The 24,222-nt window shown below is 48.6% G+C and overlaps 2 protein-coding genes across 3 annotated transcripts; one reads left to right on the top strand and one right to left on the bottom strand.

The window, feature by feature from the left end:
- Positions 1-1,308: 1,308 nt before the first annotated feature.
- ESCO2 (establishment of sister chromatid cohesion N-acetyltransferase 2) lies at positions 1,309-10,021 on the bottom strand. Its single transcript, XM_042779101.1, has 9 exons — positions 9,956-10,021; positions 8,925-8,994; positions 8,677-8,728; positions 7,951-8,053; positions 7,023-7,154; positions 6,045-6,134; positions 4,878-5,123; positions 3,243-3,472; positions 1,309-2,461 (listed from the first exon to the last, which is right to left on the bottom strand). Exons 1-9 carry the CDS (start codon positions 10,019-10,021, stop codon positions 2,251-2,253), a joined length of 1,200 nt encoding a protein of 399 aa, XP_042635035.1. The 3' UTR covers positions 1,309-2,250.
- Positions 10,022-15,391: 5,370 nt separating this feature from the next.
- CCDC25 (coiled-coil domain containing 25) lies at positions 15,392-24,178 on the top strand. 2 transcript variants are annotated; one of them, XM_033056039.2, is made up of 9 exons: positions 15,392-15,576; positions 16,256-16,291; positions 16,752-16,791; positions 17,421-17,472; positions 18,212-18,287; positions 19,517-19,620; positions 21,458-21,660; positions 23,056-23,101; positions 23,987-24,178. In XM_033056039.2, exons 1-9 carry the CDS (start codon positions 15,552-15,554, stop codon positions 24,014-24,016), a joined length of 612 nt encoding a protein of 203 aa, XP_032911930.1. In that variant the 5' UTR covers positions 15,392-15,551; the 3' UTR covers positions 24,017-24,178. The 2 variants fall into 2 exon arrangements, with proteins under 2 accessions (XP_032911930.1, XP_032911929.1); XM_033056038.2 differs by having other exon boundaries at positions 16,244-16,291.
- Positions 24,179-24,222: the final 44 nt, after the last annotated feature.

The raw sequence follows: 24,222 nt of genomic DNA, 5'->3' as shown, positions 1-24,222 counted from the left end.
CATTCCCATAATTCCCAAGCCCTGACATTCCCAGATTTCCAGAGGAATGTGGCTCTGGAACCCTGACAGTCCCACATTCCCAGCCCCAGCATTCCCAGATTTCTGGCAGGACGTGGCTCTGGGGCCGTTCCCAGCTCCATGGAATGGCTGGAATTGCATCCATCCCATTCCCTGTTTTTTGGGATGGATTTTCCCAAGTTTCTAGGTCAGATTTTCCCCTTTTTTTTTAGGGCTGGAATTTCCCAAGTTTAGGTCAGATTTTCCCAAGTTTTCAGGTTGAATTCTCTCACGTTTGGGATTGGATTTTCCCTCTTTTCTGGGTTGGAATTTCCCTATTTTCACTTGGATTTCCCTCTTTTTCGGGGCTGGATTTTCCCTTTCGGGTCAGATTTTTTCTCCTCATTTTCGAGTTGGATTTTCCCTCATTTTTGGACTGGAATTTCTTCAGTTTTCCCATTTTCCCTCTCCTTGGGTTCAATCTTTTTTGAGCTGGATGTTCCCACTTTTCCCACTCTTTGGGGTTTGGGTTTTCCCTCTTTTCCAGGTGGGATATTCCCTCTTTTTTTAGGTCTGATGTTCCCAATTTTCAGGCTGGATTTCCCCTCTTTGGAGTTGGGATTTCCCTCGTTTTTCCACTTGGATTCTCCCTCTTTTTTGGGCTGGAATTTCCCAAGTTTAGGTGAGATTTTTCCCTCATTTTCAAGCTGGGTTTTCTCACTTTTTCAGGTGGGATTCTCCCAGATTTAAGTCGGATTTTCCCCTTTTTTTGGGGCTGGAACTTCCCAAGTTTAGGTTGGATTTTTCCTCTTTTTGTGTTGGATTTTCCTTAATTTTTGGGTTGGATTTTCCCAAGTTTTCCCTCATGAATGTTCCCAATAAATGGATTTGTTCCTCTCTCTGGGATTGATGGATTTTTTTTTCCTTGGGATTTGGCTTTTCCAAGGAGGGGAGGGATCTTGGATGGGATTTGGGTGCTCTGAGAGGGGAATAACCTCAAAAAATCCTGGAATGTTTCCATAAAACCTTGGAATATTTCCACAAAACCCTGGAATAATTCCATAGAACCTTGGAATATCCTCATAAAAACCTGGAATATAATGAATTAAGGGAATATCATCAGAAAACCCTGGAATCTTGCCAGAAAACCTTGGGATATTTCCATAAACCCCTGAAACCTTGGGATACTGTCATGAATTTATGGAATATCATCAGAAAACCTTGGAATATTTTCACAAAACCTTGGAATACTGTCATGAATTTATGGAATATCATCAGAAAACCTTGGAATATTTCCACAAAACACCAGAATATTGTCATGAATTTATGGAACATCATCACAAAACATTGGAACATTTCCAAAACCCCTGGAATTTCCTGCCTGGGAGGGCCCCGGGAGGCTCCAGGTGCAAATCCCATGGGAAAGAAACCCCTGGGAAGAATTCCCAGCACAATTCCAAGGGAACAGGAAAAACACACAAAAGCTCCATTAACAAACCCCTGACCCCAATTAACTTAAATCCCAAAAAACCACCCAGGAAAACCCAAAAATTCCAGGGGAAACCTGGCAGAATTCCAGGATTTCCAGTGGAACGCAGCAACTGTGCAGGAAGCGAGCAGGGAGGGATTCCAGAGGGAAATTCCCAAGGGAAGGAGTGAGGGATTTAGGGAAGGATTCCCAAGGGCAGGGAAGAATTCCCAAAGAAAGGAAGGGAATGAAGGATTCCCAAGAGAAGGATTCTGAAGGGAGAGATTCCCAAGGGAAAGGATTGAGGGAAGGATTCCCAAGGGAATGAGGGATTTAGGGAAGGATTGCCAAGAGAAAGGAAGAATTCCAAAGGGAAGGGAACGGAAGGGAATAAAGGATTCCCAAGGGAAGGATCCCAAACGGAATGGAGGGATTCCCAAGGGAATGAGGATCTTGGAAGGGATTTAGGGAAGGATTCCCAGGGAATGAGGAACTCCTGTGGGGGCTCAGGATTGGGAAGGGATGAAAGGAAGGGATTCAGGAATTCCCAAGGGAAAGAGTCCAAAGGGAATAAGAGATTTGGAAGGGAAGGGATTTAGGGAAGGATTCACAAGGAATGAGGATTCCCAAGGGAAGGGAAGAATTCCCCAAGGAAAGGATTCAGAGATTTAGGGAATGGATTCAGGGAAGTGAAGGGATTCAGGGAAGGATTCCCATGGGAGCTCAGAACTCCCTTGGGATCTCAGCAGGACCCTCCTGGATCAATCCCAGCTTTTCCAGCTAACTCAGGCCGGGGACCCCGACCCCGCTGATCCCGATCCTGATCCCGACGATCCCGAGGCTGATCCCGATCCCGCGGTGCCCCCGTGCAGGAGGTTGTAGACCAGGAAGTCGGCGCGGCCGCAGTATCGGGCGGCGAAGCCTCTCCCGTCCGGAGTGGGGTCGGAAAAGGCCAAATCCCGGGAATTCAGCACGGCCCCGAACACGAACGTGCGCCTGGAGAGCGGGAACAACAACGGGAATGACAACGGGAACAGTGGGATTGGGAACCCGGATCTGGGAAAAGCGGGAATGGCTGGAGTTGGAACTCCTGTGCTGGGATTTGGTAGGTTTGCAGGTGAAATCCAGGATATTTTTAGTTAAAATCCAGGATAATTTTTGTTAAAATCCAGGATAATTTTAGTGGAAAGCCAGGATAATTTTAGATAAAATCTGGAATCTCTTTAGTTAAGATCCAGGATATTTTTAATTAAAATCCAAAATATCCTTAGTTAAAATCCAGGACATTTTTAGTTAAAATCTGGAATAATTTTGGTTAAAATCTGGAATCTTTTCAGTTAAAATCCGGGACATTTTTAGCTCAAATCCAGGATATTTTTAGCTAAAAATCTGGAATATTTTTAGATAAAACCTGGAATCTTTTTAGTGAAGATTCAGGATATTTTAAGTTAAAATCCAGAATATTTTTAGTTAAAATCCAGGATTTTTTCAGTTCAAATCCAGGATTTTTTTAGTTAATAATCTGAGGAATTTTTAGCTCAAATCCAGGATATTTTTAGTTAAAACCCAGGATATTTTCAGTTGAAATCCAGGATACGTGTAGTTAAAACCTGGAATATTTTTAGTTGAAATGTGGAATATTTTCAGTTATAATCCAATGCCTGTATCCCAGTGTTCCCCCATTCCCAGTGCCCCTATCCTGGTGTTCCCCCATTCCCAGTGCCCCATTCCCAGTGTTCCCCCATTCCCCTTGCCCATCCATTCCCGGCATTCCCACCTGAGCGTGTCCAGCAGTCTGCGGGCGATGCCGCGGCGCCGGCACGATCCCAGCACCCAGATCCGGCTGATCCCGCACACGGCCGGCTCGGGATCCAGGGAGCAGCGCCAGGCCCGGAACGCCAGCACGTCCCGGGAATCCGCACGGGAATCGGCCCGGGAATCATCCTGGGAGCGATCCTGGGGGTCTGGGAATGGCGCCGAGCCCGGCTCCGGCAGCACCCGGAATGCCTGTGGGAATGGGAAATTGGGAATGGGAACTGGGAATGGGAATAATGGGAACAACAGGAATGGGAATATTGGGAACTGGGAATGAGAATGGGACCTGGAAATTGGGAAATGAAAATGGAGGTGGAAAACTGGGAATGGGAAATCAGGAATGGCAACTGAGAAACTGGGAATGGGGATAACAGGGATGGGGATACTGGGAAGTGGGAATGAGAATTAAGAATTGGGAAATGAAAATGGGGGTGAAAAACTGGGAATGGGGATGGGAAATTGGGAATGGGCACTGAGAAACTGGGAATAATGGAGATGGGGATGGAAAACTGAGAAATGAGGATGGAAAACTGGGAATTACAGGAATGGGGATAATGGGAACTGGGAATTAGAATGGGAACTAAGAACTGGGCAAAGAAAATGGGGGTGGAAAACTGGGAATGGGAAATTGGGAATGGCAACTGAGAAACTGGGAATGGGAATGGAAACTGGGAATTGGCATGAGAATAATGGGAATAGGAATGGAGACGAAAAACAGGAATGGGAAACTAGGAATGGGGATAACAGGAATGGGAATATTGGGAACTGGGAAAGAGAATGGGAACTGGGAATTGGGAAATGAAAATGGGGGTGGAAAACTGGGAATGGCAACTGAGAAAAACAGGAATGGGGATAACGGGAACTGGGAATTAGAATGGGAACTAAGAATTGGGAAATGGGAATGGGGGTGGAAAATTGGGAATGGGGATGGAAAACTGGGAATGGCGATAATGGGAATAAAGGGAACCAGGAATTGGGAAAAGGGAATGGAAAACTGAGAATGGGAACCAGAAAAGGGGATGGGAATGGGATCAGGAGTTGGAATGGAGAACTGGGAATGAGGATTAGTTAATGAGTTAATGAGCTGATGAGAAAAACTGGGAATGGGAACTGGGAATGGGGATAACAGGAATAGGAATATCGGGAACTAGGAAAGAGAATGGGAACTGGGAATTGGGTAAGGAAAATGGAGGTGGAAACTGGGAACGGGTATGGGAAATAGGGAATGGGAACTGGGAAACTGGGAATGGGAACAAAAACAGGAAACGGGAATAATGGGAATGGGCAAGGGAATAATGTGAACTAGGAATAGAGAAATGGGATTGGAGATGGAAAACTGGGAAATGGGGACTGGGAAAGAAGATGGGAATGGGATCAGGAGTTGGAATGGAGAACCGGAAACGCGGATTAGGTAATTAATGAGTTGATGAGGAGTTAATGAGTTGATGTTAATGAGTGTATGAGTCAAATTATTGAGTTAATTAGTTAATGAGTCATTGACCAGTTAATGAATTAATGAGCCGATCAGTTGTCAATGAGCTGAGCTAATTAGCCGAGTTTTTAACGAGTTAACGAGTTGCTGTTTGGTGTCCCAGACCTGGGCGATGCCCTGCGCCGCCAGGCAGCCGAGGACGCCGTTCCCGGGGCTCACGAACAGGTAAACGTGGGACTGCTCCGGGAAAATCCGGGAATGCTGCCGGGAATCCCGCCCAGACGGCTCCGGGGCGATGCGGGAATTCTGCCGGGAATGCTGTCGGGAATTCTGCTGGGAGGGCTCCGGGCAGCGCGGCGCCCCCGCCGGGAATCCCAGCTCGGAATCCACCAGAGCCAGAACCTCCTGTGCCTGTGGGACAGCGGGAATGCGGGCTGGGAAAAACGGGAATTCCTGGGAACACGGGGTGGGGATCGCGGGAAAATGGGAACTGCTGGGAAAACGGGGTGGAAATCATGGGAATTGCTGGGAAAACTGGAACAGGAATCACAGGAATCATGGGAATTCCTGGGAAAAATGGGATGTGAATCACAGGAATTACTGAGACAAACGGGATGGGAACCATGGGAATTCCTAGGAAAAATGGGAATCCAGGAATTTCTGGGGAGAATGGGAATCATGGGAATTCCTGGGAAAAACAGGAATCATGGGAATTCCTGGGAAAATGGGATGGGAACCATGGCAATTCCTGAGAAAAATGGGGTGAGAATCATGGGAATTCCTAGGAAAAATGGGAATCCAGGAATTCCTGGGGAAAATGGGATGAGAATCAAAGGTATTCCTGAGAAAAACAGGAATCAAGGATTTCCCAGGAAAAATGGGACAGAAATCACGGGAATTCCTGGAAAATGGGATGGGAATCATGGGAATTCCAGGGAAAAACAGGATGGGAATCATGGAAACATTGGGATTGGAATAATGGGAATTCCTGGCAAAAATGGGATGTGGATTGACAGGAATTCCCGGGAACACCAGCATGGGGATTCACAGGAATTCCTGGGAAAAAAGGGATTGGCTCCAGGAATTCCCCAGAAAACAGGATGGACACTGGAAATTCATGAGGAAAAAGGGATTGGCCCCAGCAATTCCCTGGGAAAGTGGGATGGGGATTCCCAGGAAAACAGAATTCATTCCCAAAAAAATAAGGCTGGGTTTGCACAGGGAATCAGGATTTAGGGATTGGGATGGGAATCAGGGATCAGATCCTGTTGGGATTTGGGATTTAGGGATTGGATCCCATTCCCAAAGGCAATCCCAAGGAATTCCTGGTACCTTCCTGATGGCGTATGTGGGATCCCCGGGCAGGATCAGGACGATTTTGCCATCCCAGAATTCCGCCACCACGCGCTCCTTCTTCCAGCCCTGCCGGGAAATCCCAACAAACCCTCAGGACTGCGGATCCCAGGATTCCACGATTTGGGGATCCTGGGATTGGGGGATCAGGGGATCCCAGGACTGGATGATCCTGGGATTGGAGATCCCAAGATTCTGGGACTGGGGGGATCCTGGCACTCTGGGATTAGAGGATCCCTGAATTCTAGAATTCAGGGAATCTTAGGATTTGGGGATCCCATGATTCTGAGATTGGGGGATCCTGGAATTCCAGGACTGGGGAATCCTGGGATTCTGGGATTGAAGTACCCTGGGATTAGAGGACCCCAGGATTCCAGGACTGGGGGACTCTGGGATTCCAGGAGCTGCCGGAAGGGGAAGCGCTCCGGATTTTAGGAATGGGATCAATCCCAGCCATTCCTGGAGAGCACAGCCAGGGCTGGAATGATCCCAGTTCCCTCTGGATACCAAATCCTGGCTGGATTGGGAATCTGGGAGATTCCATGGACTCCACCATTCCAGCCTCACTCAAGGGTGCGGAGCCACATCCAGAGGGATCAGAATCCCCCTGGGAATGGGAATTCCATGGTGGCTGCATCAGGGCTGCAGCAATCCCAGGAAGGAATCCCAAAATGGATTCCCAGGAGGATTTCCAGGAAGGAATTCTGGGCATGAATTCCAGGTGGAATTCTTTGAGGGAAACAAGGATTCCAGGTAGGAATCCCAGGGAGGAAACCCAGGAAACAATTCCAGGCAGGAACCCCAGGAGCAGGAATTTTTCCTGCCATTCACAGCTTTCCCCTATTCCCGGAATTCCAACCATTCCCAGTCCACTCCCTGTCCATTCCCAACCCACTCCCAGAATTCCCAGCCCATTCCTGCTCCATTCCCAGAATTCCCAGCCCATTCCCAGCTCACCAGGTACCGGAGCCCCTCGCGGAGCCTGCGGTGGTGCCGGAGGTGCTGGAGCCGATCCTCGGGAATTCCGGGGGCGTAGAGCATCCCGCAGGATCCGCACTGCAGCGCCCCCAGCTGCCGCTGGCCGGCGTCCTGCCGGGAAACATCGGGAATGTGAGCAGGGAAATGCAGGGAAAAGGTGGGAATGAGGGCAGGGAATCCCAGGGAATGAGGGCAGGGAATCCCAGGGAATGCCAGGAATTGGGATAGGGAATTGCAGGGAAAGGTCAGGGATGGAGAACGGGAATCCTGGGGAAATGTCAGGAATGTGTGGAGGAAATTCTGGGAAAAGTCAAGAATGAGGGGGAGGAATCCTGGGGTAAGTTGGGAACAAGCGCAGGGAATTCCAGGGAATGTCAGGAATGAGGGCAGTGAAGCCTGGGAAAAATTAGGAATGTGGGGAGGGAATTCTGGGAAAAGTCAGGAATGAGGGGCAGTATCCCAGGGAAAGTTTGGGAATGCTAGGAAAGTCAGGAATGTGGGGAGGGAAATGGGGAAAAGGTATGGGAATGTGGGAAGTTGGGAAAGGAATTGATTTAAGGAAGGGATTTTAGGGATGAGAATCTGGGAAGGAAATTGGGATAGGAATTTGGGATTTAGGGAAGGGAATGAGTTTAGGGAAAGGATTTTGGGATGGGACTGTGGGATTTTGGGAATTTTCCCCTCCTCCAGGGATCCAAGGTTTGGCTCTGAGGCTTTGGAACGATCCCAAAAAACTGGGAGTGATCCCAAAGCTCTGGAATGATCCCCAAAGATCCCAATCCCCACTCCCAGTTGGGAATTCCCAGTCCCAATTTTCCCACCCTCTCCCAGGGAATCCCTTGGATTATCCCAGGGCTGTTCCCAGATTTCCCAGGGAACATTCCCGAATTTCCAGTGGGAATCTCACAATGATCATCTGGTCCAGGGAATGCTGTGAGGATTCCTTGGATTTCCTGGGAGCTTTTCCAGAGGGGCCGATCTCAAAGGGAGCCGGGAGCTCCTCCAGGGGCCTGGAAAACACCGGGAAGTGGGAAAAACTGGGAAAAAAAACAGGAAAAAAGTGGGGGGAAAAGAACAAGGGAAAAACAGAGAAAATCCAAGAAAAGCAGGGAAAAATCCTGGGGAAAAGAAAGTGGGGAAAAGTGGGAATAAACAGAAAAAATTGGGAGGGAAAGGAAAAGCAGAGGAAAAAAAAAAACGGAAAAAAAAAAAACCTTGGAAAAAAAAAACTGGGAAAAATTTGGAATAAACAGGGAAAAAGTAGGAAAAAGGATCAAGAAAAAAAAGAGAGGAAAAAACAGGGAAAAGCAGAGAAAAAGTATGGAAAAACTGGGAAAAGCAGGGAAACAACCGGGGAAAAAGGGAAAAGTGGGTAAAACAGGAAAAGCAGGGGAAAAAACAGGGAAAAAAAAACAGGTGGGAAAACTGGAAAAAGCAGGGAAAATTGGGAAAAGCAGGGATCCAGTAGGGAAGGGACAAAGAATTCCAGAAAAATCCAGAGGGAAAACTCCAGGAAGAGCCACGGTCGGATCCAGTTCCAACGGATCCGAGCCCTCTCTGCTCCCAGTGGAGTTCCAGGATTTGGGAATTCCCAGGATCTACCCCCTCTGGAAAAGCAGGAATGGGATCTCACCTCCTCCTGGCGGGAAGGAAGATCGGGAAGAGCCCGGCCGGGCACGGAGAGCCTGGAAAAAATCCCGGAATTCCGAGCATCAGGAAAAGCAGGAACGTGGAATTCCAGCCCCAAAAATTCCCAGGAATTCCCCCTCCCTCAGATCCATCCTAATGGGAATTCTGGGAATTCTCCATTCCTTTGAGCTCAAAACTCCTGAGACATCCAATAAAAACAGGGAAATAATTCACAAGGTTTTCCCAACTCACCCAATTCCTTCTTTGGAACGGAATTCCGGGAATCCGGGCTGGGAGAGGGTGGAATTCCAGGGGATTCCTGCTGAGGGAGAGAGGAGATTTCAGGGAAAACCTGGAAACCTGAGGGATCAGCAGAGGGACTGGGGGTTTTCCAAGGATTTCCCAGGAACTGGGAAAACTGGGAAAATCCTTGGAATTTCCAGGGAATCCCCCAAGAATTCCTAAAGAAAATCCCAAAGGAAAATCCCACAGGAATTCCCGAGGAATTCCAAACGAAAAATCTTACAGAAATTCCAAAGGTAAAAAAAACTCCATCAATTCCCAAGGAATCCCTCAAGAAACCCCCAGGAATTCCAAAGGAAAATCCCAAAGTGAAACCTACCCCAAAATTCCAAAGAAATCCCACGGGAATCCCAAATGAAAAATCCCAAAGGAAATCCCACAAGAATTCCAAAGGAAAAATCCCTCAAGCCTTCCCAGGGAATTGCTCAAAAAAACCTCCAGGAATTCCAAAGGAAAATCTCCCAAGAATCCCAAAGGAAAACCCCACAGGAACTGGAAAATCCCAAAGGAAACCCTACAGGAATTCCAGAGGAAAAAAAACTCCAAGAATCCCCAAGGAATCCCAAAGGAAATTTCCAAAGGAAAATCCCAAAGGAATCCTTTAAAATTCCAAAGAAAAAAATCCCATAGGAATTCCAAAGGAAAAAATCTCCCAAAAAAACCCCAGGAATCCCAAAGGAAAATCCCAAAGGAATCCCCCACGAACTCCTCAGGAAAATGCCCTGAAAATTCTAAAGAAATCCCACAAGAATACTCCAAGAATCCCAGAAGAATTCCCAAGGAATCCTCCAGGAATTCCCAAGGAAAATCCCACAAGAATTCCATAGGAAAATCCTCCAGGAATCCCCCAGGAAAATTCCAAAGGAAAATCCCAGAGGAATCCCAAAGGAGAATCCCCTCCAAAAAATTCCAAAGAAATCCTATGCGAATCCCCCAAGAATCCCAAAGGAATCCCTGGAAATTCCCAAGGTAAATCCCACCTGGAATTCCCTCAGAGCCCTTCCCAAGGCTGCAATTCCCAGGAATTCCCTGGAATTCTGCCCCATCCTGCACTCACCTCCTTCCTCTGGGCACCCTCGGAATTCCCAGCGCTTTTCCTGGGAATTTCCTCCTGTCCCTCATTCCCACATTCCCGGTTTTCCTTCTCCTCTTCCTCTCCTTCCTTCCCCTCCTCCAATCCCGACTTTTCCTCCTTTCCCGGTTTTTCCAGGGCCTTTTCCGGAGGATTCTTGGCAGCGGCTCCGGAGTCTCCCGAGCTTTTCCCGGAGCTCGCCGGGGTTTTCCGGGATCTTTTCCCGCTCTGGAAGAAGGCGGAGCCCAGTGGGAGCCGCAGGGCCGGGCGCACCCCCGCGCTCAGCACCCGGAATTCCGGCTTCTTCTGCGGCACATCGGAATTCCGGGAATTCCCGACGTCGGAATTCCGGGAATGGCCAACAGCAGAATTCCGGGAATTCTCAACATTCCCGCTGCTTTTCCCCTTGGGAATCTCCTGCCGGCCCTTGGGTTTGGCTTTGCCTTTGGAGCTGCTGCGATTCCTGCTGGGATTCCTGACAGACTTTCTGAGGGAATTCCCAGGTTTTCCCAGGACATTCACATCCCCCAGCAGCTCCCGGAGCCGTTTCCTCTCCAGAGGATCCAGGTAGGTTCTTTTCCCATAGAAAGCCCCCACGGGAAGCTGGGAATTGTGGGAAGAGGGGGAGCTGGGCTGGGAATTCCTGGGAATTGCCGGGCTTCCCTCTGGGATGTCCAATCTGCGGGAAGGCGCGGGTTTCCCGGGAAAAGCTTCGTTCTCCCGGTTTTCCTCCTCGGAGCTGGGAGACCAATGGATCTGGGAAGCGAGGAGCTTCCCCCGGGAACTGCAGCGGGAATTCCGGGATGGGGAGCCGGGAAAAGCTCGGAGCCGTTTGGACACCGGGGTCTGGAATTCCGAGCAGGAGCTGGGGAAAAAAATAAAAAAAAACGGGAATGAGGGATCAGATCCTGCCTGGAATCATTCCTGGAACAGCGGCTGGCACTGGAACTCCTGAATCCAAAGATTTGTTCATCCAAGGATTCCTGACACCAGGAATTCCTCATTCCAGGAATTCGTGATTTCAAGGATTCCTTCATCCCAAAATTCCTGATTCCAAAGATTCCTGAATCCAGGAATTTCCAAATCCAAGCATTTGTTCATCCCAGGATTCCAAATCCAAGGATTCCTGAATCCAAGGATCTGGGAAAACTCCAGGGAATTCCCATTCCCAATAAACCAGGGAATTCCTTCCTGGATTTTGGGAATCCCACCCCAATCTCATTCCTGGATTTTCCAGCCTGGAATTTCGAGAAGGGTCTGGAACATTCCAGGATCCCAGACTGCCATTTTCCCTTTGGAATTCCTGCTCAGATCCCTCTGGGATTGATTTCTGTGGCAATGCTGGGATGTGGGGGGCTGGGAAAAGCTTCTCCTTGGGAAAATCCATGGAATTTTAATCCATGGAATTCCTGGAGAAGGAGCCTGGGATGATCCCAATCCATGGGCAGGGAATTCCCAATCCCAGGATCCAGGGAATCCTCAAAAGCTTTTCCAGAGGCTGGAGGGGTTCCAGGAGAGCAAGAATTTGGGAAAATGGAATTCCCAGAGAATCCCTGGAATGTCCCAGGAGGGATTTGGGGTCAGGGATCGGATGGGATGTCCCTCCCAGCCCGAATTCCCAGATTTTGGGGATTTTTGGGAACATCCCCCCTCACCTGTCGGGATCCCGGCTCCGTTTCTGGGGCGTTCCCGCGGCCGCTCCGCAGCTCCTGCAATTCCAGATTTTCCAGAGGTTGGGATGGAATTCCAGGGGGGAAACCCCGGATTGAAGGAGGAAAGGGGAAAATTGGGAAGAGAAGGGGGGAAAAAACGGGAATAAACCTCCAGAAATGCTGGCATGGAGATGCCAGGGATGATCCATCCCAAAATCCAACCAGGGATCCCAGACCTCCATTCCCAGAAATCCCATTCTTTTCACCTTTGAAATCCCAGAAATCTGAGTTATCCCCATTAAATTCCATAAATCCCTTTTTTTCAGCCTTTGTAACCCCAAAAATTCCATAAATTCTCAGAAATTCCATTAAATCCCAGAAATCCCATTTTTTGGAGCCTTTGAATCCCAGAAATTCCATTAAATCCCAGAAATCCCATTTTTTGGAGCCTTTGAATCCCAGAAATTCCATTAAATCCCAGAAATCCCATTTTTTGGAGCCTTTGAATCCCAGAAATTCCATTAAATCCCAGAAATCCGATTTTTTGGAGCCTTTGAATCCCAGAAATTCCATTAAATCCCAGAAATCCCATTTTTTGGAGCCTTTGAATCCCAGAAATTCCATTAAATCCCAGAAATCCGATTTTTTGGAGCCTTTGACTCCCAGAAATTCCGTTAAATCACAGGTACCCCATAAATACTCAGGAATCCCAGAAATCCCATTAATTCCATCCCAAAAATCCAATTTTTTAGCTTTCTAAATCCCACAAATCTTTTTTTCTGGAGCCTTTCAATTTCTCAGAATTCCCAAAAATCCCATGGATTCCCAGCAATCTCAGTAATTCCCAGGAATCCCACAAATCCCATTTTTTAGCCTTTTAAACCCTATAAATCCCACTCTACCCCAGAAATCCCATTAATTCCCACAAATCCCATTTTTGGAGCCTTTCCATTCCCAAAATTCCATGCCAGGATTTTCCCAAATCCCAAACCCTGGAGGACAAGGAACCAACACCAGCCAAGATTTAATTAATTAATTAGTTTTTGGCAATCATTAATTACCTTATCCATTAATTATTAGGAATTAACCAATCAAGAATCCCCAAATCTTTGGGGAGTCCCCAAAACCCTTCAGGGGTTTTTTTTGGGATGGTCCCCAAATCCTTTTGGGATTTTTATTTGGGTCCCCAAAACATTTTTGGGATTTTCTTTTGGGGTCCCAAATTTTTGAGGTCTCTGTGGAATCCCCAAACCCTTTCGGGATTTTTTTCTCCCCAAATCTTTGGGATTTGTGGGGTCCCCCAAACCCTTTGGGGAGAATCTGAAGCTCCTGAGGGATTTTTTGTGGGGTTCCCGAAACATTTTGGGATGGAATTCTGGGGGTGTCCAACCTGTCCCCTCAGAGCTCCCCAAATCCCAAAAACTGCCGGGATCCCAAATTCCTGCCTGGGTGCCCTCAGAAACCCCCAAATCCCCTCAGATCCCCCCAAAACTCCTCAGAGCTCCCTCAGATCCCCAAATTCCTGCCCGGACCCCCCTCAGAACCCCCAAATCCCCTCAGATCCCTCAAATGTCCTCTGAGCTCCCAGAACTCCACCAGACTGCCCTAGGAGCTCCTCAGATCCCCTCAAATCTCCCTCAGATCCCCAAATTCCTGCCTGGACCCCTCAGATCCCCTCAAATCCCCTAAGAGCCCCTCAAATATTCTCAGATCCCCTCAAATCCCCTCAGGGCTCTCCCAGAGCCTCCCCAGATCCCCTCCGAGCCCTTCAAAACTCCCCCACAGCTCCCTCAGATCCCCCTCAAGATCCCCTCAGAGCTCCTCACATCTCCCTCAGAACCCCCTCACGTCTCCCCACAGTTTCCCCACAGGCGCCCCCTCAGCTCCCCTCACGTCCCCTCCGAGCCCCCTCACCCGAGCGCCGCCTCCGCCATGGTCGCTTCCCGCCGCCAGCAGCGCGCGCCTTCGAACCGCCCGCGCTGCCCTCTTATTGGCTGAGCTCCGCGTCAATCAACGCCGCTCGCTCGCCATTGGTCGGGCAGCGCGCGGCTCCGCGTTGGACCCGTCCCTACGGCATGTCAGCCAATCAGTGAGCGCGTCTCGCCGCGCGGTACGGCTGTCTGACTACAACTCCCAGCGTGCCTTGCGAGAACGGAGCGGCGTTTCGTTCTTTAGGGTGCGCGGGGGGTGATGGGAGTTGTAGTCGCGCCGCCGTGCGCGGGAGATGCTGAGGGGAGACGCAGGACTGGGAGTTAATGAGCGGTTAACGAGGCTCTAATTAAACATTTTTGTGTTAATTAGGGCATCTGGGAGCTGCCGTGGGCGGGGGCACCTTCCACTATCCCAGCGCGCTCCCAACCCCCCGTGCAGCCTGGCCTTGGGCACTGCCAGGATAAACAGGTGAAGTGTTACAATATAATTAAATATAATGGGCTTCCGCGTTTATTTATTAACCTTTGTAACTTATTATTAACACAAAGAACCTGATATAATACGATTTATACTTCCTTTTACCTGGTTTTTGGTATAGTATTATCTGCCAGTTTATGTATATTCCATATAGTTTACATAAATAAAACCGCGATATATATATATATATATATATAAATTACTGACATTATCAAAAAATGTAAAAACAACAGAAAAGAGCTTCGACAATAAATAAAATATATTGGTTTATTCCACAGGATGGCACGCAGACAAGTCAAAGGTAAAAACCAGGCACAAAACATAAATATGTTTAAAGTAATACAAATAAACCCTCATTAATATGCATTAACCCACGTGATGTAAAAATGTTTAAAAGTATTATTAAAAATAAATTTTAAAAAAAAAATTAAAAATTAAAAATGTTTAAGAATATTTTTGTAAGAGGAGAAAAACGGAAAATGAAAGAGAAGGAAGCGGGAATGAAAAGGGAAAGGGACAAAAGGGGGGAAAATGGAAAGCAGAAAGGGGAAAAAAAAAAGGAAATTAAAAAAAAGGAAATTGTGGGTCTCGTGTGGATTTTCCCCACATTTTTCCATCAAAACCCAAAGGAATTTTCCTTTATCGCTCTGAAATGGGAGGGTTGGGTTCCCTGCTGGATGTTAATGAGGCTCTAATTGCTCCTTAATTGTCCTAAAGTTGTGAACAAAGCCCGGAGTGAACTGAAATAAAAAGTTTGGAATTTTTCTCCTTCCCAACGCCTGAATTCTCCAAAATCGGAAAAGGTGTGGGGGAGAGTTTCTTGCTTTTCCCGCAGTTTTGGTGAGAAAAAAAGGGGGAAATTTGGGAAAAGGGTGAAAAAAGGGAAAGGAAAAGGGGGAAAGAGAAAGGGAAAGGCAAGAGAGGAGAGGGGGAAGGGGAGAGGAAAAGGAAAGGGGGGAAAAAAGGGAGACAGCAAAGAAAAGAAGGGAAAAGAAAGAAGATAAGAAAAAAAAAAGAAAAAGGAAAAACGGGAGAGCGAGCACCACCGCACTGCGCATGCGCAATTCTCTTTCCTTGCGGTCTCACGGCTGCCCCGCGCACGCGCAGTGATGTTTTCCGTACAGCATCATGGCCGCCCACTAGTCCCGCAGTTCTATTACCCGTACATTCGCAGTTCCCTTTGCCGTACCGCATCATGGCCGCCCCCTGCACGCGCAGCTGCCGTTACCCTCAGAGGCTCTTGCGGCTCTGCGCGTGCGCGCAGCTCGTCGCGGGGCTGTGACGTCACGCCGCGCGTGCGCAGTGCCCGCCGTTCCCCTGCCGGCCGGGCCTGCCCTGAGGAAGAGGCGGAGGAGCCCCGGGACGGGCCCGGGGTCGTCGGGAAAACCGGGATAAAAACCGGGATAAAAGCCGGGATAAACCCGAGCTCAGCGCACCGCCACGATGGTGTTTTACTTCACCTCCAACGGTGAGAGCGAGCGCCGGGAGCGGCTCCTGAGAGAGGGCAGGGCCCGGGAATTCCCTGATCCCAGAGCGATCCCGTTTTTCCCTGGGAATTCCTTCCCAAATCTCCAATTCCCTCCCTTTTCCCAAATTCCCCCTCTCCCAGAGCCCCTCCAACCTCTGGAAAAGATTCTCAGATTTTTTTTTCCCTTAGAATTGCCAAAATTCCCAAATTTTGCCTCTTCTCGCTGTCAAATCCTTGATATTTTCCCTCTGGAATTTCCTCCGCTGGAATTTTTTTTTTTCCTCTTTTTTTTTTTTTTTGACTTTCCTGTGCTCCGGAGCCTTCGGGAGAAGAATTCCCATGGATCCCTGTCGCGGGAAAATCAAAATTCCCGGGAAAACGAAAATACTCCGGGAATGTTCCAAGCTGGAATTCCCACCGGGAATTTTCCTTCCCCCGCCGCTTTTCCATAGGGAGGAGCTTCTGAATTCCGGAGCAGAAAAACCGGGGGAAAAAAAAAAAAAAAAAGCTGGAGCCGCAGGGAGGAATTTGGGAGCCCAAAATCCGTGGGGAAAACGGGAAAAAAAATTCCCGAATTTTGAAAAAAGGGGGGAAATTCCAGGAATTCCATGGGTGTTCGGGGGGTTTATCCCGGATTTTCCAGCCGTTCATTCCCGGTTTTCCGCAGCTGTTCCTGCAGTTTACACCATTTACATGGGCAAGGACAAGTACGAGAGTGAGTGCCGCGAATTTCGGGGCTTTTTGGGGTCGGGAATTCCATGTTTTCCTTGGGAATATTCTATCGGGAAAATCTGGGATTCCATTGGATGCTCCCATTTACTGGGAAAAAAATTCCTTTTTTTTCGGCCAGCTGGGGGTTTTCTTCGGGATTTTTTTCCTGGGGTTTTCCCCCTCTCCCGGGGGATTTTCCTTCTCTATCCAGGGCTTGATTCCTGCCGGGAGTGGGAATTCTGGGATTTGGATTTGGGGTGGGAATTCTGGGATTTGGGATCGGGTTCAGGGTGGGAATCCTGGGATTTGGGGTGGGGATTTTGGGATTTGGGGCCGGGTTTGGAACGGGAATCCCAGGATTTGGTTGGATTTGGGGGCTGGGAATTGTGGGGTTTGGAAATGGGAATTGTGGGGTTTGGAAATGGGAATTCTGGGATTTTCTGACCCCGCTCCTGTTCCCACAGATGAGGACCTGATCAAGTACGGGTGGCCTGAGGATGTCTGGTGGGTGCTGGAATTCCCTGGAATTCCTTGGATTCCTTTTTCCCCCCTTTTTCCCCTGCCTTTTCCAGTTGTCCCACCTGTTTTTCCCCTGGTTTTCTCACTTTTTCCCTGACTTTTCCCTTTTTTCCCAGTTTTTCTATGCTTTTTCTCTGCTTTTCCCTGTTTTTTCCCCTCTTCTATTCCTGGTCTTTTTTTTCCCCACCTTTTTTCCCGCTTTCTCCCTGTTTATTGCCACTTTTTCCCAATTTTTTCCAGTTTCTCCTACTTTTCTCCACTTCTTCCCTGGTTTTTTTTCCCTGGTTTTTTTTTTTCCCGGTTTTTTTCCTGATTTTTTTTCCTGCTTTTTTATTTTCCTGGAGGGTTTTTTTCCCTGTTTTTTTTTTTCACTGTTTTTTTTTCCTGGTTTTTTTCCCTGTTTTATTTTTCTGTTTTTTCCTGGTGTTTTTCCCCTGCTTTTTCCATTTATTTTCCCACTTTTCTCCCAATTTTTCTCCCCTTTTTCTCCTTTCCCATCAGCATTCCTGGGAATTTTCCTCCCTACACCCCCCATTCCCTGTTCTATGGATTCCTTGGGCTGGGGGTTGGGAATTCCCTGGAATTCCCAGCGATTCCTTCCCGCTTTTCCGTAGGTTCCACGTGGACAAACTCTCCTCTGCCCACGTCTACCTGCGGCTGCACAAGGTGAATCCTGGGAAAAATGGGAAAACCTTGGGAAAATCGGGATATTCCTGGGAAAAACCTCAAGAGAAGCTGGGATATCCCTCAGGAAACCACAGAAAAATTGGGGAAAACCTCAGGAAATTTTGGGAAAATTGGGAAAAATCTTGGGAAGAGTCAGGATTTCCCTCAGGAAAACACAGGAAAATCGGGAAAAATCTCAGGAAACCTCAGGAAAATTGGGAAATACTTTGGGGAAAGTGGGATATCCCCCAGGGAATTTGGGGAAAATTGGGAAAAGTGGGATATCATGTGGGAAACCTTAGGAAAAACCTCAGGAAAATCAGGATATTCCCTAGGAAACCTCAGGAAAATTGGGAAATACTTTGGGAAAAGCTGGGATTTCCCTCAGGAAACCACAAGAAAATTGGGAAAAACCCTGGAGAAATCAGGATATTCCCCACGAAAATCAGGAAAATCTTGAGAAAATTGGGATATCCCCTGGGAAACCTTGGGAAAGCTGGGAAATACTTTGGGAAAAGTGGGAAATTCCTGGGAAAATTGGGTAAAACCTTGGGAAAGTTGGGATATTTCCCAGGAAAAGTAGGATATCCCTGGGAAACCTCAGGAAAATTGGGAAATCATTTGGGAAAAGTGAGAAATCCCCCAGGGAAGTTGGGGAAAATTGGGAAAAGCCGGGCTCTCCCCTGGGAATTCCAGGCCGGGCCCGGGAGATGCCGAACCCCGGGAATTCCGTGTGCAGGGCCAGACCATGGATGACATTCCCAAGGAAGTGCTGAGCGACTGTGCCCACCTGGTGAAGGCCAACAGCATCCAAGGTATCCCTGAATCCCAAAAAAATCCCTGGGAGATCCTGGGAAAGGGTCAGGAAATCATCCTGGAGAATCCTGAGAAATCCCGGAGAATTCCTGGGGGATCGTCCTGCAGAATTCCCGAGGAAATTCTGAGGAAATCATCCTGGGAAATTCTCAGGAATTGTGGGAAATCTCTTGGAATTTTTGGGAAGTCCCTGGGAAAGGGCCAGGATCCATCCCAGAATCTTGGGAAATCATCCTGGAAAAATTCCTAGGGAATTTTGGGAAATTCCTGGGAAATCCCGGGAAATTCCTGGGAAATCCCAGGAAATTCCTGAGAAATTCCTGGGAAATCCCAAGAAATCCCTGGAAAAGGCCAGGATCTATCCCAGAATTCTGGGAGATCTCCTGGAAATCTCTTGAAAGGGTTGGGATCTGTCCCAGAATTCCCATTTTCCCCGTTTTTCCCACTTCTTTCCCATTTTTTCCTCCTTTTCCCCCCTTTTTTTCCCCTTTTCCCCTTTCCCCCTGTTTTTTCCACTTTCACATTTATCTTTTCCCCCCATTTTCCCTTCTTCTTTCCCATTTTCACATTTCTCACACTTTTTTCCCATTTCCCCACCTTTTCCCATTTTTTCCTCACATTTTTCCTATTTTTTCCTTTTCCCCCTTTTTTCTTTTCCTTTTCCCCCTTTTTTCTTTTCCTTTTCCCCCTTTTTTCTTTTCCTTTTCCCCCTTTTTTCTTTTCCTTTTCCCCCTTTTTTCTTTTCCTTTTCCCCCTTTTTTCTTTTCCTTTTCCCCCTTTTTTCTTTTCCTTTTCCCCCTTTTTTCTTTTCCTTTTCCCCCTTTTTTCTTTTCCTTTTCCCCCTTTTTTCTTTTCCTTTTCCCCCTTTTTTCTTTTCCTTTTCCCCCTTTTTTCTTTTCCTTTTTCCCATTGTTTTTCCCTTTCCCCTTTTTTCCTTTTCCCTCCCACATTTTCCCCCCTTTTTACCCCCACATTTTTCCCACTTTTCCTCTTATTTTCCCACTTTATTTTCCCGCTTCCCCCCTGTTTTTCCCACTGCTTTTCCCCAGTTTTTTCCTGTTGTTTGTTCCCTGTTCCCAGGGTGCAAGCTGAGCTCGGTGACGGTGGTTTTCCCGTTGTTATTATTCCCTGTTGTTTATTCCCTGTTGTTTATTCCCTGTTGTTTATTCCCTGTTGTTTATTCCCTGTTGTTTATTCCCTGTTGTTTATTCCCTGTTCCCGTTCCCAGGGTGCAAGCTGAGCTCGGTGACCGTGGTTTACACGCCCTGGAGCAACCTGCGCAAAACGCCCGACATGGACGTGGGGCAGATCGGCTTCCACCGGCAGAAGGACGTCAGTGGGAAAAACGGGAATGGGAACAACGGGAATGGGACGGGGAAAACAACGGGAATGGGGAAATCTGGGAACAACGGGAATCGGAACAACAGGAATGGAACGGGGAAAATGGAAATGGAACGGGAAAAAACGGGAATGGGACAGGAATGAATGGGAAAAACAGGAATGGAACAGGAAAAAACGGGAAAAAAGGGAATGGAATGGGAAAAAATGGGAACTGGAAAAACGGGAATGGGATGGGAATGGGACAGGGAAAAACGGGAACAGAATGGGAAAAATGGGAACAGGAGCAACAGGAACGGGATGGGAATGAAACGGGAAAAAACAGGAATAGAATGGGAAAAATGGGAACAGAATGGGAATGGAACAGGAATGGGATGGGAATGGAACGGGAGAAAAACGTGAACGGGAAAAATGGGAACAGGTTGGGAATGGAAAGGGAAAAATGGAAATAGAACAGGAAAAACGGGAATGGAATGGGAATGGAATGGGAAAAATGGGAATGGGGAATGAGAGCCTTGGGAATCTGGGAATGGGGGAAAAACGGGAATGGGGGAAAAACAGGAATAGGGAAAACCAGGAATGGAACGGGGGAAAAAACAGGAATGGGAACAATGGGAATGGGATGGGAATGGAAAGGGAAAAATGGGAAGGGAACGGGAATGGGGAAATCTGGGAACAACAGATATGGGGAATGGGAGCCTTGGGAATAGTGAACAGGAATCTGGGAAAGGGAGCCTCAGGAATCTGGGAACAGGAATCCAGGAATGGGGATCTGGAAATGGGAGCCTTGGGAATCCAGGGATGGCCCCTGGGATCCCAGGAATTGTCCCCCTAAAACCCATCCAAATCCCTGGGATCCAGGAACGCTCGGAGCAGGGAAAAGCCTCCCACATTCCCAACATTCCCAGCACAGAGCAGGATTCCCACAGGGAAGGCACAGAATTCCCAGTTTTCCCTGCAATTCCCAACATTCCCAGCAGAGAGCAGCACTGGCACGTTTGTCCTGTTGGAAAAACACCCCCCCGCAATTCCCATTTTTTTTCCCTTCTTTTTTTTGGGAATTCCAGGTGCGCACACTGGAGCAGAACACCCCAATTCCCATGTCAATTCCCATTTTTCCCTTGGAATTCCCATTTTTCCCCATCATTCCCGTTTTTCTAGGTGCACACACTGATGGTGGAGCAGAACACCCCCCAATTCCCTCTGTAATTCCTGTTTTTCCTGTTTTTTGGGAATGCCAGGTGCACACACTGACAGTGGAGGGGAACACACCCCCCATTCCCAGTACAATTCCCAGTGTAATTCCCATTTTTCCCCAGGTGCACACGCTGATGGTGGAGCTGTGCACACCCCCCAGTTCCCAGGGTTGTAATTCCTATTTTTCCCCATTATTCCTGTTTTTTTTGGGAATGCCAGGTGCAGCTGCTGGTGGTGGAGCAGCACACACCACCCCCAACCCCACAGTAATTCCCATTATTCCTGTTTTTTTGGGGAATGCATACACTGACAGTGGAGCAGAACACCCCATTTCCATTTTTAATTCCCATTTTTCCCCATTTTTTTTTGGAAATGCCAGGTGGGCATGCTGACGGCGGAGCAGAACACCCCCAACTCCCAGTGTAATTCCTGGTGTAATTCCTAATGTAATTCCCAGTGCAATTCCTGGTTTTCCCCAGGTGCACACCCCCCATTCCCAGGGTTGTAATTCCCGTTCTTCCCCATTATTCCTGTTTTTTTGGGAATGCTGGGTGCAGACGCTGACGGTGGAGCAGCACACACCGCCCCCATTCCCAGCCCCATTCCCGGTGTCATTCCCGTTTTTCATTCCCAGGTGCGGACGCTGACGGTGGAGCGGCGACCGTCGGAGCAGCTGCGGCGCCTGGAGCGGACGCGCGTGGAGCGGTTCCCGGACCTGGCGGCGGAGCGGGAGAGCCGGGACCGGGAGGAGCGCGGGCGGCGCCGGCAGCAGCTGCAGGAGCAGCGCCGGGCGGAGCGCGAGGAGCAGCGGCGGAAACGGGAGATGGACGAGCTCAGGTGACGGCGGCAGCGGGAATGGCGGCAACGGGAATGGCAGCAATGGGAATGGCAGCAACGGGAATGAGCCCAATCGGGGTGTCCCCAGTGGAGTTTGGGGTGAATCTGATGGATTCTGGGGAGTCCCGAGTGGATTTTGGGGCATCCCGGAGGAATCTGGGCACATTTTGGGGTGGAATTTGGGGCTGAATTTGGGGGTGTTCCCAGTGGATTTTGGCGGTGTCCCAAGTGGATTTTGGGGTGTTCTGGGTGGATTTTGGGGTGAATCCAGCGGATTTTTGGCAAGTTCCAGGTGGATTTTGGGGTGAATCCGATGGATTTTGGGGCGTGCCAGAGGAATTTGGGGGCATTTTGGGGTGGAATTTGGGGCTAGATTTGGGGAGTCCTCAGTGGATTTTGGGGTGTCCCAAGTGGATTTTGGGGTGAATCCGGTGGGTTTTTGGGGAGTCCCAGGTGGATTTTGAGGCATCCCAGAGGAATCTGGGGGCGTTTTGGGGTGGAATTTCAGGCTAAATTCGGGTTTGGGGTGTCCCCAGTGGATTTTGGGGTGAATCCAGGGGATTTTGGGGCGTCCCAGAGGAATTTGGGGGCATTTTGGGGTGGATTTTGGGGTGAATCTGGCAGATTTTTGGTGAGTCCCAGGCAGATTTTGGGGTGAATCCGATGGATTTTGGGGAGTCCCGAATGGATTTCCCTTCAGAATTGCCTTGGAATTCCCTCTGGAATTGTTTCTGGAATTCCCTCTGGAATTGCTTCCTGAATTCTCTCTGGACTTCTCTCTGGATTTTGGGGTGTCCCGAGTGGATTTTGAGGCATCCCAGAGGAATCTGGAGGCATTTGGGGGTGGAATTTGGGGCTAAATTTGGGGATTTTGGGGTGTCCCCAGTGGATTTTGGGGTGAATCCAATGGATTCTGGGGAGTTGTGAATGAATTTTAGGGTCAATCCAGGGGATTTTGGGGAGTCCCAGAGGAATTTGGGGGCATTTTGGGGTGGAATTTCAGGCTAAATTCGGGTTTGAGGAGTCCCCAGTGGATTTTGGGGTGAATCCGATGGATTTTGAGGAGTCCCAAATGGATTTCCCTTCAGAATTGCCTTGGAATTCCCTCTGGAATTGTTTGTAGAATTCCCTCTGGAATTGTTTCTGTAATTCACTCTGGAATTGCTTCCTGAATTCTCTCTGGAATTCCCTCTTGGATTTTGGGGTGAATCCAGGGGATTTTGGGGTGAATCCAATGGATTCTGGGGATTTTGGGATTAATTCTGGGATAATCACTGAGAGGAGCGAGGGCCGAATTCCAGAGGGAAAATCCTTTGGAATTCTGGGGTCTGATCCTGGCTTTCAGTCAGAATTGCTTCCGAAATCTGGGATAATCCTCTGGAATTCTCCCTGCAGGAGCTACTCATCCCTGATGAAGGCAGAGAACATGTCCTCCAACCAGGTGAGCGTTCCCGGGAATTCCGCGGGAATGGGACGGAATTCTGGGAATTCCAACCCCTGCGGGGCCTGTCCTGAAGGGAGCAGCTGGGAATGATGGGAATGGGATTGGGAATGGGAATAATGGGGATGGGGATGGGGATGGGAATTGGAGGAATGGGAATAATTGGAATAATGGGAATGATGGGAAGAATGGGAATGGAATGGGAATACTGAGAATAATGGGAATGGGAATAATAGGGATGGGAATGGGAATGAGGATAGGAATAGTGGGATAGGGAATGGAGTGATGGGAATGGAATGGGAATAATGGGAATGGGGAGGGAATTGGAAAAATGGGAAGAATGGGAGTAATGGGAATAATGGGAATGGGAAGGATGGGAATGGGGATGGAAATAATGGGGATGGGAATTGTGGGAGTAATGGGAATGGGGTGGGAACAGGAATAATGGGAAAAATGGGAATGGGGAAAGAATGGGAGTAATGGGAATGGGAATAATGAGAGTAATGGGAGTAGTGGGAGTGATGGAAGTAATGGGATTGGGAATGGGAATTATGGGAATTACAGGAATGGGAATAATGGGGATGGGAATGGGAATAATGGGAATAGGGATGAATAGGGATGGGAATAATATGAATAATGGGAATGGAAAGAATGGAAAGAATGGGAATTACAGGGATGGGAATGGGAATTCCCGAAGCTCCAGGGGTAGCTCCAGACCCCAAAGTGTCCAGGATAAACTCAGACACCGCTGGGATCCCGGGAAATGTTGGGATGGGGGTGGGATCATCCCTAAAACCCTCCCCCCACCCCCGAGCATCCTGGGATTCCTCAGGAGTGGCTGCAATTCCCAGCATCCCCCATTCCCAATTCCCGCTTTTCCTGCAGGACGGGAACGACTCCGACGATTTCATGTGAGGATCCCACCCTGGCAGTGATCCCAACGCCAAAAAAAATTCCCTGGAAAACGAACTCTGGCTCCAGGCCCATGGAAATCCCTCGGAGCCCGCTTTTCCAAGGACATTGGGAGGGAATTCCGGGAATGGGGGAGACAACAAAGCCTTGGATCTGCCTCTGGAATTCTTCCGGCTGGGAATTGTCAGGACAAGATCCGGCTGGGGAAG

Source organism: Catharus ustulatus, chromosome 3 (assembly GCF_009819885.2).
Source record: "Catharus ustulatus isolate bCatUst1 chromosome 3, bCatUst1.pri.v2, whole genome shotgun sequence".
In the NCBI taxonomy this organism is placed as follows: domain Eukaryota; kingdom Metazoa; phylum Chordata; class Aves; order Passeriformes; family Turdidae; genus Catharus; species Catharus ustulatus.
Note: the sequence above shows the minus strand (reverse complement) of the source record. Positions and strands in the feature narration are given on the sequence as shown.

Excerpts from the sequence above, each read along its gene's own strand:
- CCDC25 (XM_033056038.2), top strand. The coding sequence starts at position 15,552 with ATGGTGTTTTACTTCACCTCCAACG. Across the intron at positions 18,288-19,516 it reads GAAGGCCAACAGCATCCAAG|GGTGCAAGCTGAGCTCGGTG; the intron begins GTATCCCTGAAT and ends TCCCGTTCCCAG. Across the intron at positions 21,661-23,055 it reads CGGGAGATGGACGAGCTCAG|GAGCTACTCATCCCTGATGA; the intron begins GTGACGGCGGCA and ends TTCTCCCTGCAG.
- ESCO2 (XM_042779101.1), bottom strand. The coding sequence starts at position 10,021 with ATGGGGCAGAATTCCAGGGAATTCCTGGGAATTGCAGCCTTGGGAAGG. Across the intron at positions 5,124-6,044 it reads CCACATACGCCATCAGGAAG|GCACAGGAGGTTCTGGCTCT; the intron begins GTACCAGGAATT and ends GCTGTCCCACAG. Across the intron at positions 3,473-4,877 it reads CGGCGCAGGGCATCGCCCAG|GCATTCCGGGTGCTGCCGGA; the intron begins GTCTGGGACACC and ends CCATTCCCACAG.